The 19,288-nt window shown below is 35.8% G+C and overlaps 1 protein-coding gene across 4 annotated transcripts in view; it reads right to left on the reverse strand.

The window, feature by feature from the left end:
- Positions 1-2,386: 2,386 nt before the first annotated feature.
- FSTL5 (follistatin like 5) overlaps positions 2,387-19,288 on the reverse strand; it is a 253,016-nt gene continuing 236,114 nt past the window's right edge. For all 4 annotated transcript variants that reach the window (XM_071743084.1, XM_071743087.1, XM_071743088.1 and 1 more), the window contains one exon: positions 2,387-4,820. In XM_071743084.1, the coding sequence (XP_071599185.1) occupies positions 4,118-4,820 (703 nt within the window). In that variant the 3' untranslated portion in view covers positions 2,387-4,117. The remainder of the gene's footprint in view (positions 4,821-19,288) is intronic.

Raw genomic sequence — 19,288 nt, forward strand, 5'->3', positions numbered from 1 at the left:
AAGGGGAAAAAATTAGTTCAGATGACTGGTAGCCATGTGGTTATTTTTAGAACAGAGACTTGACCTAGCAATTTATTTACAAAATATTCTTCAGTTTCCTGTTACTTGTCTTTCACTAGGTAAAAGCAACTGTTCCAAATTAAGCTGATGATGCTGTTTCAGTTGAAATGAAACTAAGTATCTTGTAGTTAGTAGGAAAAATGTCATAACTATGTTATTTTCTTAACAGAGCATTCACAATTTACATTTGCAGGCTCAGAAGATTCTGTTAATTGAAAGAAGCTGAAACTGCTGATGAAGAGTCACTATTTAAAATGTAAGTAATACTACGGCAGTCTTAAATGGCCTTATGCCATTTAAATTGTATTTAACAGACAGCCTTCCTTAATGATATGGTGTGACCAGGAAGCTCAAGAAAAACTCAAACCAATACTTTTAACCTCATTGATATCACTTTCAAAAATATGTTGAGCTCCTTGAGACTTGTTTCATCATTTTTTCCATGGAAGTTTTTAAAGGCATGCTTACACAACACATATTTCTTATGTATTTGCAAAGATGTCTTATTTTTGCACTTAGGAATGCTTTGGCACCATGTCTAGATGTTTGAATTAATTTGTTTGTGAGAAATATAATACAATGCACCAAAGGGGTTGTTCTGAGCTTAGCTAACATGTTTATGCAGCTGCTTGACCAGCAGTCTCTCACAATTTGATATTATAAAACAAGCAGTTGGAAAGTGTAGGAAGACAAATGATGATACTTTAGACCATACTGAAAAAGTGAAAAATTGCAAGATCATACTTTGAAATAAAAATCTCTACTAGTTTCTAGAAGACAAACTTTCAAAGAAAACAACCCTCATACATATTGAGTGATGTACATGTAGTAGTGAAGCAAATAACTAGCTGTTTATTAGCATGGAAGAATATTTAAAAGATACCTCTGGGAACAATTATACTGCCAAAATTAACATTTTTACTTAGCCACCTTTTCTTTTCTTTGGTGACTAAAAATAGCCTAACAGAACCTTTTATCCATGCCTCATAAATAATATTTTTTTTTTAATACCTTATCAAAAGCAGCTCTACCATCACAATTCCTGGCAAAGAGAACTACATCTTGTCCTTCTCATGTGCTTCTCATATTTGTTAGCATACAGAAATATAGGGAAAACCTCCATCAGTTGCAACAGGATGTGGTCATCATGTACACTTTCTTGTTCCTTCTGTTACATTTCCACTGTCTTTACTACTTTTCTCTAACGTGTTTCCATAAAAAAAATCCTAAATGTTGAAAGTTTGTAACAGCTTGTGAAATAAAACATGAGTGTTTTCCATGATTTAAGATCAAGCATCTGTTGCCTCTGCTTTTAACAGTAATTTGGAAAGACAGGATTCAAAACTAACTGTGGGGTTTGTTTGAAGAAAAATCTGAAACACTGAAGTGTTTGATTTTTCATTTAATCAGTGAGATCAAACAACTCCTGGCCATCAGAAATTTGTTTCAGTTCCATAATAATGGGGAAGAAACAAACCATGGTCTTTGAGCTATTACACTAGCCTAGTTAAAATAAATACAGGGAATTGTCAATTCTCCTTTAGGAACTGCTTTAGCTAGGAGTCAGAAATATTCTTAGAATGGCAACACAGAAATTGGTTTCAAACAAGAATTCTAAACTGATTGGAACAGTTTCTATACTAGACAAATTACTGTGATATTAACATAGTCAAATCTGTTGAATTTTTATTAGTAGAGATTTTGATCTCCTGCTTCATATAAAGAGCAATATAGTTTATTCAAATTTTAAAGCTTCTCCAGTTGCCAAATGTTGCTTATACAAAAGCATAAAAAGCTGCCAAAACTGACAACTGACTTGGACTTTAACAGATCGTAAGGGATCATGCACAACACAGGACAGCATCTTTGTCAAGGGAATTTCACTATTGTCGTGGGATTGATTTCTTATATTTCACATTAATGGCAAGGCATGGAGAGGGGGAAGTAAGTGTAAAATTCACCTACACTGAGCAGACTGGATAGGGAGTTGTTCAGCTGTGCTACAGGAGTGCCTGCTTCTTGGTTTGGCTTTTATGTCAGTACAGCTTTTAGACTAGAAAGTTTTGGCTCCAGAGGCCAGGCATGAGAATAGACACCTCTCAATAACTACTCTGTGCCTAGTCAATTAATAGATGAACTGTTCTTTGTAGCAGCCAAAGAAAACTTTTCCAGTTAAGCCCTTCTAAAAAGTTTTCTCTTTCCACGTATCTTTACATACATAAAATTTGTGGGCAGATAAACTTCCACCTACCTTGCTTTTAAATCAAGTCTGTGTTAAATGCCACTTCAGTATGGCTACATTGGAGCATTCACAAAAGCCAGGAGGTGTTTAAAATTTATGGGGTTTATTCTCGTTTTGTCAAGCATTTTCTACATACAGAACATTCACATGGTGTAAGTTACAGAAGAAATATGCATGAGACAGACTACTGCAAATAGGTCAGTAACAGACAACTTATATGAATCTTGTTTGTTCACAATGGAGAAAGGCTGTTAAAAAGGAAAACACATACAGTAGCTAGAAATGTAAGTAGACTGTTATTTTAGTTAAATCTACATACCAGGAGATTTGTTCAAGCGAAAGAGATCTACTGTACCACGTGGGGCAGGATGCTAAGTGCACACAAGATTACAATGCTAGAAAATTCCAGACCTCTAAACAATTTTACACAATCTAAATTGCAGTAAAATTTGTTTAAAAAAAGATATTTTTCTCCGATTGCCTTCAGTAAGTGGAGCTTATAAATTTAACAGCTTATAAGCACTCATTAACTAAAACCAAAAATAAAAATACTCCCAAACTTTTAAGTCATCGCTCTAAGTCTGGACACTTGTTTACTGATGGCTTTCTGATTCTACTGACTTGTTATTCTATTTCTGGGAATCTTATTTTTCCCATTTTTATGCTCAACCATTGTTATTATTAGACCTCAAAGTAAACAAAGTACATAAAAAAAGTTTGTTGTTGTTTGTTTGATTTTTGCAATAATACAATTGGATGCATGGAATAGAAAACCTGTTGAGCTAACCAAATGGTTTAACAAATATGGATCAATGCTGCAATGCATAAGCAAAAATGTGATCTGATCATAGACTTCAGTTCTTTGCATTTTCAGTTTTTTAAAATATGGGGGGGATGTTTTTAAATATCCTTTTCCTTGACAATATAAATGAAGCTCTATGATGCTGGATTTTTAGAATGTGGTTTACTCTGAAAGAGTAAGTGCAATATTTCTCTTTAGTAGAACTAAAACTCCTTGCTGATGAAACCCTGTAATAGCTGAAAAAAAATAACTTTTTTTTTTTTTTTGAAAAAAAGCTTCTGCAATCAGCTCTTTCAACTAAGACTCACCATAAAAATAAACTCCTCAAATTGCAGTCATCAGGAAACACTGCAAATATAATTATTCCTCCTCATTTAAGTTCCACAACTTGAGACTAGAAATTTGATATTAAAAGTTTCTTTCAAATGACAAGCAATCCTGTAGCCACAGTGGGAACAAATTACACAATTTCTATGCTTTACCTTTCATGTGAGACTTTCACTTCAAGGCACAAAAAGATTAAAAAGTGGACTAGACAGAACAGGACATAACATTTCATTTTAAGAAGTCGAAGGTTGCAGAATTGCTCTTTTTTTGCCTGTGCCTAAAGGAAACCAAACAAATATTTGAATCACATTTAAGTCTTCAATTTATAAATGCAAAATATCATATTAAATTCCCTGAAGTTTTTTGTTCTTTTTTTGTTTTTTGTTTCCCTACTTCTTTTAAAATAATGCATGGTATTTATAATCAATTTAAATATTTAGTCATTTCAGTCAACCAACACAATTTCAGCTGATAATTAATAAGGAATATCATTATGAAATAGTCATAGTTTTAGTAAATTTTACGAGGAAGTTAATTCAAAGTGTTCGAGTCAAAAAAGTAATAGTGTCTACCAATTCAAAGGTCTTAACATTTTAAAATAGAAATTGTGTAGATCTGAAGAATGGTGTAATTTAAGTGCAATGTACTATAAAACTATTAATTCGGTAAATATCTAATGCAGATCTTTATGCCTCTCCAACCCAAATTACTGTGTTGCCTCTCACAACTTCTGTGATTTCACAATTTAACTTATTTAGCCGTCCATCCAGGATAAACAGAGATTCCTTCGAAGGAGTCAGGAGATACTGACCAAAAAGGCCACTGTCTTTAATCAGACGATTCTTACTGTTCCAAGGCCATTCACCTGCCTTGACAGGCTCCTTCAGACTCTTCACCATCTTAACCTTTCCAGAGGAGAGCTCCACGAAGAGCACATCAGTTTGTGTGCTGGAGCTACAGTAGACATTGTACTGATGAGCTTCAGTGAATGATGGCTGAAAAGCCACATCCGATATGTGCAAATTAGTGTGAATGTCAAATGCATCCTGTATTTCTCCTTTCATTGTTATGGACTGGATCCTCATGAGGCCTTTTGCATCATCAATGCTGACAAGATAGTGTCCATCTGGAGAGATATGTGGTGTGCCTGTCACATCCCCATTGTACCCAATCACAGAATCAGTAATGCTATCCACTATCAGCTGTGGCAGGACAGCCCCGGTAGTGTCAGGCTTACAGCAGACAAAAAAGTATCCTCCGAGATGTGTGTAAGCCAATGACTGAGGAATGCAATTATAATCCTTTAAACTAATAGTCTTGATGTATGACATGGTTTCTAGATCAATTTTCTGGAGCACAGGCTCATCCTTATGAAGAATAAATCCAAATCTGTAAGGAAAAGCACAAAACCAAAGGAAGTCAGAGCTATTGTGTGCACTATATACAAATGGGGAAAGCCATTATATGCAGAGCAGCTGAGCTAATATGTGCAGCACGGCATTACTATATATCTCAGCTTCAAATGTTCCAGATACTAAGCAGTTCCCAATATTTAAATTTTAGTGTTCTTGCAATTGTAATGTGAAGTGCAAACAAAATGTCCAAAACCCATTTCTCTGATTAATAGGAAAAATGCTTTCTTCCTAACGTCACTGGGGAAAAGGTAAACAGTACTCTGACCATATCTATTAGGTTATAACTTTTACAAAAGCCAGGAAAGAAAGAATAAATATCAATAGGGTACATCCTACATATTTTAACTCACTTTATAAAGATCTTCAACTTTCCAGGGCTCATTGTTATTCAAATAATTATCCAAATCTTCCTCATTTTAATTCAGTAGAAATTAATTCAGTGTCATAAAAGGGTTTAGGTTCATGCCTCCCAACTACTCAAGTTCTGTATTCCTTACAATTTAAATTACTTTTTTTCTTTTCTGTACATCTAGGAAGTTTCACTGAACATGAGTAACATGGCAAAACTTAAAAATATTAGAGCTGAATATTTATGACATTTAAATTATAAAATATATGACTATTCTCTCATGTTAATGTTTATGTTCTGACTGCACAATCATTCAGCTGTATATATGTGAAAAACACTGCTCTAAATATTGGGGAGTCATGTGAAAGCACACTAGTTTTATTTATGTTCCAAGTAGCTTTCACAACACTTTTTCCCAAACAGCTGTTTTCTTTTTGGTGCATTTCTTACCATTTTCCTCTGAATCTTTGATCCTAAGAATGAAGCTGCTTGCTGATATAAAAATCTAAAAATGCCTTTCATATCCTGTTGATATAAAGCACTATGGCAGCAAGAATATGATAGTAAGTTTGACAATAGCATACTTCCACACTAAACTTTGCAACACCAGCATATTTACTAATCTGTGAACCACAAAAGTAACAGACAAAAAGACACTGTTCAGTCCATTCATCTGACATAAGATAGGGTGAATTATATTTGCACTTCCTACTGAATTGATATAAGACCATCTTGAACTGATAGAAGAACTTTTTTAATTACAGCCCCAACTTTCAAACCCCTTGCATACTGTATCAGTATAGTAAGATCACAGAGCTATAGAATAATTTCAATTGGAAGGGACCGCTTAGATTTAATTTGGTCCAAGTCCCACCCAAAAAAGGGCCATTATAAATCAGACTGCCCACGACTAGGTGTTGAGTTGATAATAATTTTTTTCTTTGATTACTGAGCCACTTATAAACATATATAATATGAACTAAATTGTCTTGATTAGAAAAAGGCTGAGTGAGCCTTCATAAAAGTTCTGTCAATGCTTAATTTCTATCCAAAAGGTCTGTTCTGTCATAGAGGAAGACAAGGATCATCAGGCAGAATTTGATTTGTAGCTGGTTTGGCCAGCTAATATTATCCTTTCCTTAGTCCTTCTGAGCAGGTATAAAGTCACTGATCCCTGATTCTGTTGTTATGTAGTAAGCATTTTTTAGTCATGGGAAACAAACTTGTACCGTATTACATACAGAATCACAGAATTTCTGCAACAGAAGAGGTTAAACAGCAAGCAACATTCTGATGTAACACGTTTATAATTATGTCAGTGTTAAATAATCAACATTACACACATGAACTGGTTAAAAAGGACAACAGAATTAGCTTATTGATTGTCTTTTACATAACAGCTTCCAACATAAAGCAAAAGTGAACTGCCCTGGAGTGTTCACAACGTTCCTCCTGCAAAACAATAACCAAACAACCCAGCGCACCTTAAAATACTTTTGACTGAGGGGTAGACACTCTCATGACTGCTGGTCTCATGCAAAACAAAACTGAGATATCTAGACTGCTAAACCAGGTTCTAAAAAATCAAAAAAGTAAAAACAACAAAAGCAAGTACAGAACGTTATGTTACAGTTAATATTGCACACAACAGAATTTCAGCTAAACTTCTTGACCTGTCAAGTTTATAGTGTATAATCAATCTTCAGCCCTTCAAATAAATAGAAGAATCATAGAATCATCACCATCAAGGCCGGAAGAGAACTTCAAGATCATGAAGTCCAACCATCATCCCTACACCTCCGTAACCACTAAATCATCTCCCAGAACACTGCATCTACCTGCTTTCTGAACAACCCCAGGGCACCTCCCACATCTCTGGGCAACCTTTTCCAGTGGTTCACCACTATTTCGGTGAAGAATTTTTTTCTAATATCCAATCTGAACCTCCCTTGCTGCAACTTGAACCTGTTTACTCTTGTCCTATTGCTACTCACTTGGGAGGAGAGGCCAACATCCACCCCACTAAAGCCTCCTTTCAGGTAGCTGTAGAGATCAATAAGGTCTCACTCCTCTCCATAGAATCACAGAAGAATATAATTAGGTTCATGTAATTACATGCAGACCACTCTCTCTTCATCCCTGCCCTCCTCCAGTATTACTGCTTTGGAATCCATTGGCCACATTTAGAGAGCAGAAGTTTTAGTGGGGGGTGAAGGGGATGTGGGACAGGCTTTCATGTGATGGAGATTGGTGTCTGAGTGGAGGACAACCATGCTCCTCAAGTGTGGGGTGAACTCAGCAGGGACTCATCCTGTGGCTTAGATTTAACATGTACAGGAGGAAGGTCAGAAAGCATTGAGAAGCAACATGGAGAAAAGTGCACATGCTGCTGTTCAAGAAGATGGCTGGGACACACAAGAAAGAGAAGGGTACTTCTGGAGTGAGAAAGTGGAAACATGATGAAACAATCTGTGGTTATTGTGGAATGGTGTAACAAAGGGGACAAAAATGTAGAGAGAGATCTCCGGAGAAGAGCTGTGTCCCCCAGAGAGGAGAGGGACCATGAGAGATCTCCGGAGAAGAGCTGTGTCCCCCAGAGAAAGGCTCGCCGCAACATCTGGTGGAGAATGCGGGCAGCAACAGCAGCCGTGAACGCTGAGGTATTATAAAAAAGCTCTACACGACCACGTTGGTGCGGGAAGCTCTACAAAGCCTGGCTTAAATGCGGAAGGCGATATAAAGAGCTTCGAAATACGCAACCACGTCAGATGGAGCCACTACGTTGGTGCGGGACGCTCTATAAAGAGCTCCAAATACGCAACCACGAGTGAAGCCCCACAAGGCCAGGCTTAAATGCTGTAGACGGCGTGAAGAGCTCAGAGTAAAAGCCCAGCACGGCAAGATACAACAGCCCGGAATGGCGAGCCAGGCAGGAGAGATGAATGAGGCTTGAAAGGCGCAGCAAGTTGGCGCGCGGAACTCAAGCCCGAGGAATGCTGAAGCTGAAGCGGAGCTCTGAGTGCGCATCAAGTCAGTGCGGTCCTGAAACGGAGTCTCCCAGGGACACGCGATAATGCGGTCCTGAAACGGAGCCCCCAGGGACACGCGACAGTGCGGTCCTGAAACGGAGTCCTAGGGATACGCAATAAGACTGGTGCGCTGAATGCTCGGAGAAGCCTCTGCATGGCCAGGCATTCCGAGGTGGCGAGTACCAGCGAAAGCTGAGCTGGTGTTTTAAGACCTCATCTCCTGCTAACAGTAAATTTTTGCTATTTTTCAACAAACAACAAAAAAGGGGGAAATGTAGAGAGAGATCTCCAGAGAAGAGCTGTGTCCCCCAGAGAGGAGAGGGACCATGAGAGATCTCCGGAGAAGAGCTGTGTCCCCCAGAGAAAGGCTCGCCGCAACACAAAAATTACACCAGTTAATTGAAGTAAGGAGAAATTTGATTAGAAGTGAGTTAACCTAGGTAATTCTGGGAACACAAATTTAGTAGCACAAATTGGTGAATATTGAGAATGTACCAAATAGGCAAATAGGTAAAATTTACTATTTTTTATGAAATTTTTTTTTCCTCTTAGGTCTGCCCCTATTCAGTATGATTTTTTAATAATTCTGTTCTTAGAAGAAATGCACTTAAATTACATTTATTTATGAATATCTGTGTTAAAAGATAAACCTCCTATCAACTAAAGTATAAAAGAAATATGAAGTTCATCAACCCTTATCAATGTTCATTGTATTAATGAGTTAAAGGTATCTGAAAGCAAGGGAAAGTAACTAGTTTTTTCCAATGTGATGACACATACTGAATGTACTAAATTATTTTTAGCTATTACAGTATTAATTAACCTATTTAAACATAAGTACACAGTACAGTTTTTTCCTTTAATTGCTTTTGATATCAATTTCAATATTGAACAGAAAAATACTTTGTCTGGGTTTAGTAAGCTGACTTTGGGTTTGAAAACATTATTTTTCTCTTCCAATATACCAATACAAACTAATGGGGGAAAAATATTGTTTAAAAGAAAAATAAAGGCTCTCACAAAGCTAAGTTTAAACTGGAAAGGTACTTAAAACACAGACCCCCATCCAAGTGACATTTTGGGATAAGCACAAACATGCCCAAAAGCAATTACGTGACTTTGAAAACCCTATCACAAACCATGCATATGATCAAATATATAAATACTTCTGAAAACTTGGCCTACAGTTGTAAGAAACTGTATTAATCATAGTAAAAAAAAAAATTGTAATAAATTTTTCATTCATCGTTGACATATTTAATAAATTTTATTGTACAGATGTGTCCGTCAGATTTCATGGTACCTTTACTTAACTCAGGAAAAAGACTTAAAATTCTGCTGTCCATTTTAACCTGAACTCTAGTTTCAGATCTCACTTGAGAAAAAATACAAGTAATTAAAAAAAAGGTCATATTTTAACCATTTTCTTCCTTAAAATAAATTTAAGAATCTATATAAATATATCTTAAAATGGACAAACCCTTGAACAGTTGTTTTACTATCTCACATGTCCCATCAGATGAGCAAAAAAGAAATATCTGTGCTGCTTGCAAATCCATTGATTTTGAAGACCATTCCAATTTATTACAATGGCCCTTTCTTTCTGAAGTAAAATACAAAAGCAAAACAAGTTTTACATCAATTATCCAAATCAGCAATACTTACTTACTGATTTAAATTATGACTAAAATCAGTTTGATTCAAAGAAGTCTGCCTTACTTATAAGCACTTGATTAAGCAGTGTTAATTATCAATTTATGTGATATTTTTTGCATTCAAATACCATTTATTTAAAGAAGAATATATAAGCTATTAATTAATCTTTGCCTCTTCAATTATTCTCAGCATAATATGGTTTGAACCATAGATACACTCAACTTATGTGAACTTTGGCTGCATAATACCTTTGATTACCAAAACAGTGAATACATTCTCTAATTTAAATTAAAGGTATGGTCTTACATACCTTCCCTAAATATCCCATCACTTGAAGGTGTGGAAAGACTCAAATTTGACAGCTAGCTTTCCCCTAGGAGAATACAGTCATTGGTTTGTCCTTCAGCTTCTTATTACCTCGTGGTACCTTCTGCCAGACAAATCTCCTAAATTCTCCCAGCATTCGCTGATCCATGCTGTTATGATTAATTTATTGTGGAATCATTATAACACTTTAAATAGTGTCTGATGATTAACCATGAATGAAGTAGTTTAGGATCCAGATCAGAATTTGGGTATAAGCTTTCCCAGTAGCACAGGCAGATTTTAAAAAAAAGTATGTTTGTCTACAGCAAGGGACTCCAGACCCTCAGGGTTAATAATATCCTTATTCCAGAATGAATCACCAAATGGGTTTTAAAACATAAACTGGCTGGTAACAGATCATGCCTCAAGTATTTCAATCACAACTTTCCAAAGCATTCTAATTTTTCTTGCAGCTCTAGCTATCTCTTTGTAACATTTAGTTCTCAATCCAAAAGCCACGAAGAAAAACCTTATGGGTATCGTGGATAGATTGTTCTTGCACTTTAAATAGTGGCTCCAGCTTTGATAACTCAGTTTATTTGACAAATTAAATAAACTGACTGCAAGACTGTTACAATCTTATCCTGATGCTATATTTTTTGCACTTGGGACAGCTACCATTCCTTACTCTGAAGCTGGTAGATACTTGATTTTATAGCCTTCTATGGCAGCAGCTAATCATATCTATATATTCTGATAATTGGCTAAAACTGAATATGCATCTGCAATATATCTTACTTTTAAAGCGTACAAGGTACAGTTTAATAATTTTTTTTCTGATTGTCCATTTTCATGTTCTTAAACCTTCTCAGCTTTATAGACCTGAAATGACTTACAACCATCAATGCCATTCATTGTGTCCTGCTTCTTTCTGAATTTGAAAACACAGCTTTGTGAGATATGCTCTCCCTTCCTTCCTTTAAAAAGCAACTTCTCAATATTTGGAAAACTATAATTCTACTTTCCTGTTATGTTAACATGCTAAAAACTTTTTTTCCTTTATATTGTTTTCTAGTTCAAACATGAAAACCCCACTACTTTTAACACAGATGCAAGGTTAGCCTAGAAGGTAATGGTTTTGGAGGTTAGTACCCTAGAAAATCACCTATGTGAGCAGAATAAGACATTGAACTTAGTAGAAGCTTTTATTTACTGACTTCAAAGCATATAAAAAATATTCCAGCAAGTGAATAAAGAAGCTGAATGGCTTGCCTGAGGCAGTATAATGATATGTTGGCACAGCCTGTGTGAAAATACAGGTTATCTAAGATCCAACATGGCTTCTAGCTGATCATGCTACAGGCTACCTTTGCAACTGAGGTCCTAAAAAGACAGATGGAAGCCAGTACAAACAGTGAAAGTATAACATTGTGAATAATAATGTAGGAAATAAATCTGTCAAAATAGTATTTGTGGATAGTAAAATTAGATGGTTGGGTGTGAAGATCTGATGTGGGAAGCTGGCAAATCTTTATGAAGGACCTCCCCTTCCCCAGAATAAGAAATATGACTGAAAAAGGTAATTTATTAGAGCTAATAGGACTTGATTAATACCACTGTTCAAAAAAATTCTTTCTCAGACTGCCATATTGCCTGTTATTTTCAGAGCCTCAATTAAAATTCAGTAAAGCTGGACCAAGATGTAAATACCTAAACAGCTCAACAATATAGATGGAAAAAAAGTGGGGAAAAATTAGTTTCAAAACTGCCAATCTTCTTGGATGTAAAAGGATCTGGCAAGCTACGTGTCTGATACATTTGTTTGCCTGCCTGTCTCTGTGAGAACTGTGTGGCTGGGGTTTTGAGAAGCTGAAAAAATAAAGACAGGGCTGTTCATGTTCCTGTGAGGTCTCTGTGACTGATTCTTAATCTGTGAGAACTGCTAGGAAAAACTGACAAAGAAAGCTAAGATTGCATGTCTGGTATATTAAAAAAAAAAAACACCAAAAACAAAAAACCAAATGAAGAAGAAAAGAAAACAAGAAAACCCAAACAAAAAACCACACACACGAAAAAGCCAAAACAAAACCAAACAAGAAGCCAAACAAAACAAACAACAACAATAAAAATAATAATTAAAAAACTAACAAACACCACCAACAAAAAAAAACCCAAGCAAAGCATGAGAAATTCTACTTCTGTTATCTAAAGATAAGGAAGTATTTTCCAGGCCACTAGCAATTGAGACTGATGATTAACAGGCACATATATCTGTCAGGTTAGATAATTTGTTCCTGATAACTTTGCAAGAACTGACTGACTCTAAACATTTTTAAAAATCTCAGGTAACAGGAAAATTTGAAAACTCTGGAAGAACATTATTCAAATATTTCTAATATAAGGCTCTGTTACTACATAGTTTGATCAAATCTGCTGACCAGAAGGTTTCTGAGTCTCCAAGTAGATGCCACTAACTATCCATGCTAGAGGAACAGGGTTTACCCTTATCCCATAAAAAGCTTTTAATCTGGCAAGATGAGGAATATTACCATTTAAACAAAAATTCTAAAATAAAAGTGTTATATACCAAACATTTTTTCTGATGAAATGAACTTACACACAGTAGCTCTGGAAAAGAAAACACTAACAATTAAGGAATGGAAAAAGGGAAACTGGTTTAAATAACTGCTTGTTTAGCTGTATGGCTGAATCATCTTCACTGGTCCTATGAGATTTCACCACCAGCACAAACTCAACAAAAAGATGCACAACACTACAATCATTCTTTCCTTTGTTAAAATTGCTCTTCACTTTATATCCATATACAGAGGTTCTAAGGAAGCCTGTTGACACTCATTTGTTTTACTTCAGAGGCCTTGCATTCATGCAATTTGAATTATCACACAATTACTTTTCCTTAAGTAATTTTAAAATGCACCATTTCTTTTTTTTTTTTTTTTTTAATTTTCAATTACAACTATTGTAGTAAACTGCACAAATAAAATATTTACCTCTAGATAAAAAAATACAGTTTTCTTTTTGGAAATGTTTCTGATTTCAAAGACTGTGAGAATTACAAGGCCATACCAGTCTTCCCCTCAGGACTTAATAAATTATTGTTGCCTAGAGTCGTTCATTTCTGGCAGGTTGCTGAGAAAAGACCTTTCTTTAATTCCTGCAGTTCGGAAATGGTTGTTTGATGATAACATAAACAGATTTTGCCAAGTAACTATGGCTCATCAGCACAAATGGGGATTTTTTTTTTTTGTTTTTTTCAGGTACTGTAACAGTCTTTGACCTTCTAAGTTTGTTTTCCTAATTTTGTACCTGATGCTTTTTACAACATTAAGAATACATGCTTCATACTATTGTTTTGTACCAGAAAAAGCTTATAATCTAAATTTCTACATAACAGTAATCTAAATTTCTATATAACAGTATTAAGCACAACTTTCTACCTGAGGACATATTTGGAGTATATCTTGATCATTTCTTATTTTTGTGTTTATGCATGGGAACATATATATTCACACATATCTATAAAAGATTTTTGGCCTCTTCATCAATCTTGTTTATATATTTGTTGCAATTATGGGAAAGGAAATAATTAAAAATACCTTCTAAAAACCATAGAAATAACATTTGCAACAGTAACATGCAACTGTGATAAAGTACCTTGGAAATATTAACAAATAGGAATGGGGCTAAGCATTGAAAAAAAGAAAACTAAAATAGAAGATTGTGGTATCATTCTTATGGAAAATGAGTAATTTTAGTGTAGAATCAATCATCACTTCACTCTCAGTTCTGCTAAATTAATGCAAAGGTCAGTTCTGATGAATAACAAAATTTGATGGCAGGTCTCATTTTCTAAAATACTGACAATTATGTTATACTCTTGCTTGGGAAGAAATTCTGGATTTTGAAAACTTCAGGTTTCTGACTTCTTACAGACCTGCACACTAAATATCTCATCCATATCTTCCCAATTAAAAGAAAAAATTGTCTGTACAAAAGGAATTCTCTTAAATTAACAAAATATGTGGGAGGAAAGAGAAAATTAATATATAGATGACTTGCTTCTTATAACATTAAATAGTATTTTTATTCTTTCTTGTAGATGTAGATTTAGGAATACATTTGCAGGATGAAAAACAGATGCCAGCAGAGGTCTGATCCATCAGAAGTCATATACACTTTACAAGTTTACTTGATAATACTGCTGCAAAGAAATATAAATCATCATAAACTAATTCAGAAAGGAACATAGTGTTCACCTGTAAGATCCATGAAACCAACAGTTTTAGATCTTCGGGTATCGATTCTCTGAGTAATGTTAAAATTCCTGATTAGAACCTAAAACATTCTGAAACAGAAGAGGTTTTCATTCAGAGATCTGAATGAATGAATGCATCTTAGCATCCCTATGCTAAGTATTCCAAGATTCCAGGTATTGATATTCACAAATTTCTTGTGGAAGCACTGAAGATCTTTATTGATTTTGTTACTGCTTTGTACATACCTCCTAGAAGTGAATATGTTTTCTCTATTTCCTTTCTCTGTGAGGGAATTCAGTGTAGAGAGGATTTAAGTTGGATGGCAGAGACCCCACAATCAATAATGGCCAAGCATACTAGAATGATTCTTTTTTTCTCTCAGCACATACCCACCACTATTTGGAAAAACAAGGGTATCAAGAACTTCAGGACGGGCAATGCAAAAGAGAGGGGAAGAAGTGTAATTTCTACAAGACCTTGAATGAATTCTGAGAAATGCTATTAGAGGGATCTCTTCCAGTTAAGCTTTGTGCTCAAGAGTTTGAATTTGAATTAAAAAATTTCACTCCTATTAAATAAGCAACAGAGTCAGGAATGGTTATAAAATAAATATTTTTTTAGTATTATTAAGCTTTCAGGAATGGGCAATAATGTAAGCATAGTTCCTGAGTTTATCCTACATCATATTTAATAAAATCCACTCCAGACTCTAAAAAATGAGTGCCACAATGTTAATGCTTCTGAGCCAAAGTAAATAACATTGTAAGTAGCACCAACAAATTCCTCATTTGTACTGTAATGGTTTCCACTCATGCAGAAAAATCACAAGTGATACAATCTTTCAAACACTTATTTCATAGAGTCATAGAATTACTAGGGTTGGAAGGGACCACAAAGATCATCCAGTTCCAATCCCCCTGCATGGGCAGGGACACCTCCCACTAGCCCATGTTGCCCAAGGCCCCATGCAGCCTGGCCTTAAACACTTCCAGGCAGGGGGCAGCCACGAGTTCCTTCAGCAACCTGTGCTAGCATCTCACCACCCTCACAGGACAGAATTTTTTCCTAGTGTCTAACCTTAATCTCCCCTCTTCAAGATTTAAATCATTTCCCCTTGTCCTCTCACTACACACACTCATGTAAAAAGCCCTACCCCAGCTTTCTTGTAGGCCCTCTTGGGTCCAAGATATTGGAAGGCTGCTATAACATCACCTCAGAACCTCCCCTTCTCCAGGCTGAAAAACCCCAACTCCCTCAGCCTGGCTTCATAGGGGAGGTGCTCCAGGCCTCTGATCATTGTAGTGGCTCTCCTCTGGACAAATTCCAGGAGCTTTGTGTCCTTCTCATTCTGGGGACTCCAGAACTGGATGCAGTACTCCAGGTGGGGTCTCACAAGAGCAGAGCAGAGGGGGAGAATCACCTCCCTCAACCAGCTGTCTCTGCTTCTTTTGATGCAGCCCAGGATGTGGTTGGGTCTCTGAGCTGCAAGCTCACACTGACGGCTCATCTTGAGCTTCTGGTCCACTCCCACTCCCAAGTCCTTCTCCTCAGGGCTGTCCACAATCCTTTCTCCTTCCAACCTATATTCATGCATGGGATTGCAGTAAATTGGTTTAGCAGCATTTGCATTGTCTTGTCAGCTGCCATGGAAAAAGGCATACAGGACAACTGATTCCAGAAACAGGATAGTTTTCAATATTGTATTCTTATTTATATGCGTGTGTGTGCATGTCTGCATACATATATATTGCAAAGTTAGAAACAATCACAAATTTTGGTACATTATTAAAATATTTTCATTTTAGCCACATTTTAATGTGCAATTAATTATTAAATTTCCAATCACAGAGCTAAAAATAAACGGTAAAATGCAAAGTATTTTGTCCTTGAATTCTAAACTAACCATGTTTAAAAGATGTCAAACGATACCTTAGAACATGAGGTCTTTGCAGATTTCAGTGACAGCTTGTTTGTGGAGTGTTGCCACTTACTTAATAATTTCTGTGTTTTTCCACAAACACAGAACGTGCCTAGCACATAATAAAAGCTCCAAACACAGGTCCATTTACATAAGAACTGAGCTGAAGGAAGATACAGATCAAGCGTAAGTATGGGCACATGGCGACCTCGCATGCATGTAAAGGATTTGGGGTTTCCATGTCTGAAGGTGTGGAGTGGCTCCATTTATGGGCTCCGAGCTCCTTGGGCAGGGACAAGTGAAAAGAGAAGGAATGAAGTGTCAAAAACAGGTTTGATACAGTGAAGGTGAACAGGCACTCATTTCAACAGTAGCTGCAGCTACAAATGGTGGTAGTTGAATAAAGTAAGGTTCAGAGCATTTAAAATGTCTGAACTAAATCTATCGATCTTTCATTTTTCATATTCCCTCTGGTATAAAAGATGCTGTAAAATCCACTGCTTAAAGGAAAATAAAAAAATAAAATAAAAAGATGTACAAAATTACTTTATACTGTCTCCCCTCCATCCCTCCAAAAGTTTCTGTGAACTGCTTTTCTAAAGACAACACATTATGGACCAGAAGGGAGCAAAGAGAGGAAAAAATGACTACAAGGTTTCCATTTAGCACTACTCTCACAAAGACACAGTTAATAGCATGGGAGACTGCAGAGTGAACCCCCAAGGCAGATGGTTTCCCTTTATGTGCTGTGCTACCATGTAGGTTTCATTGATAGATTCTCCACAGTCATTATCAGACATTGTAGATAGTTTCTAGATCTCTTCTGCTTGCCATGGCACTATTGAACTTCTTTCTCCTACTCCTTAAGCTTTCAAGTTATTTCCCCTGTAACACTATATATATATGTATGTATATATATATATCTTGATGACCAAGAGCTGTTTCAAACTTTCTACACATCTGATACGTCTTGTTAAATGAACTTGTAAAAATTTAAATTGTCCCTTATCTTTGAGCTAAATCACATTGTGAAAAAAATTCACAATGCCCCCAAATTAATCCTACCTCTTTTGCTGATTCTTAAAGACTGACTCAGCATTTACCAGTTACATTGTTTGATTTGCAAGCCACTGAACTTAAAGTTCTTTCTGATAATGTAGCATTTTTTTTCCAGCAAATTAATATTTTCTATTTGCTTATTTGCATAGAAATGCTGAAGATGCTCTCACAGTCCTTCAGCTACTTCATGGCTCTGTAGGGGCTTAAACTGCAGATTGAAATGTGAATTTACTGAATCATCACCCCGCGTGGATTTCATTTAAGAGAGTTCACATGAATGCCTTGGCAGCACATTCCAGTTACCTTTTAAAGAAAAGCTTAGTTTTTGGACTGTTTTGTGCAAGTGGATAAGCATAATTTTTAGAAAGACTTCTCCTATTATCATACACAACAGAGAAATAAAAGAGAAGAACTCAAAATGTGAATATTTTAACTCTGTTCAAACCCTGAACCATCTCATGAGTGAGTTAATTGCTCATTCTTCAGCTTGTTAGGTCAAGTAACTATATGACATATAAAATACTTGGTGAAAAATTAAAACATCTAAAAAGTTAGAGATACTCCACTGCAGTGAGTTCATTTAATATTGCTTTTGAAACATTTTACAGAAATTTAATGATAGAACTTAATTTATTCCTATTACCTTTTATTCACTTTGATTTATGAACAGTGGAACTGAAATAATCAGCCTTTTTGCTCCTTAGGCTTCCAAAAATATATTTCCATGATTACTGTACAAGTCATCTTTTTGCAGTTATCACACATAATAATTGCAATCATCTATTTTTATGATAAAGAATGGTATTAGCAGACAATTAAGGACAAAATCATTGGTTTCTATGAACTGCTTTGGCACAAAAAATAGCTCACTGAATAAATTTTCTTCTCAGTGAATGTGTAAGGCCAATTACTGAAAATAGATATATTCAAATCTTAAAAGGTGTATCTACAAAAGGAAAAAGCTCTGTATACCTTTGCCTGAGTAATAACTGAAAAAAAGCCAGCCTTGGGATTTGTATCATTTACTATAGATAAACAGATCTCATCCTGTCTGCTTTTGTGGCCATAGTGTCTGATAACTTTTCAACACAAGTCAGGGGAAGACAAGATTTTTGTTTCAAGCTGTGTTCACTGAAAACACGTGCATGATGTGCATAAAAATAACGATTCACATCCATTCTTTTGGTATGATTCAACACATACTGGCAGTGAATGCACATGTCAGGGGGAAAACAAATTCAATGATAGCAGCAGGATGGGCTTTTTTTCCAAGATATGCAAGATATATATTTCTTCAAACTTCCAAAAACAAGCCTGGGCAAACTTATAGCAATTACTGGTATTTTTGCCACAGCCTCTTTGTCATTGCTGACAAAGAATTTCTGTGCATTGCACTATGACCAGCTGGCACAGGCAACTCATAAAAAGCCACAGGAAACTCCAATTTTCCCTAAACTCTAGGCTTGTATTTTGTAAGAAAGCTAATTTTATTTCCAACATGAAGGAATGCTCAAAGGCATGAGGCAATCCTTCCTGTAGAGTGAGCAGGTGAACTAGTCTTGTCAAAGAAACAAATAGAAATTCTATAATTAAGTCACCTATATTTTAGGAGCCTTATCATAATGGGCCAACCTCATATAATCTGCAGCTGAGACTGCCAGTTGTTTTTTTTTCTTGGCTCAGTTATTGTTCACCTCAGTCTAAAATTTTTAGTAGTCTGTAATTTATTATCTAATTCATTATGTAATTATCTGCTGTCCAAGGCAACATTAAATGTGTGGAATTCTATTTTTTAGTAATGGGCAGTCCATTTCTATTTTCAGAGGCAAAGCAAAATGTATAGTTCTA

This window comes from Heliangelus exortis, chromosome 4 (genome assembly GCF_036169615.1).
Source record: "Heliangelus exortis chromosome 4, bHelExo1.hap1, whole genome shotgun sequence".
Classification (NCBI taxonomy): Eukaryota; Metazoa; Chordata; class Aves; order Apodiformes; family Trochilidae; genus Heliangelus; species Heliangelus exortis.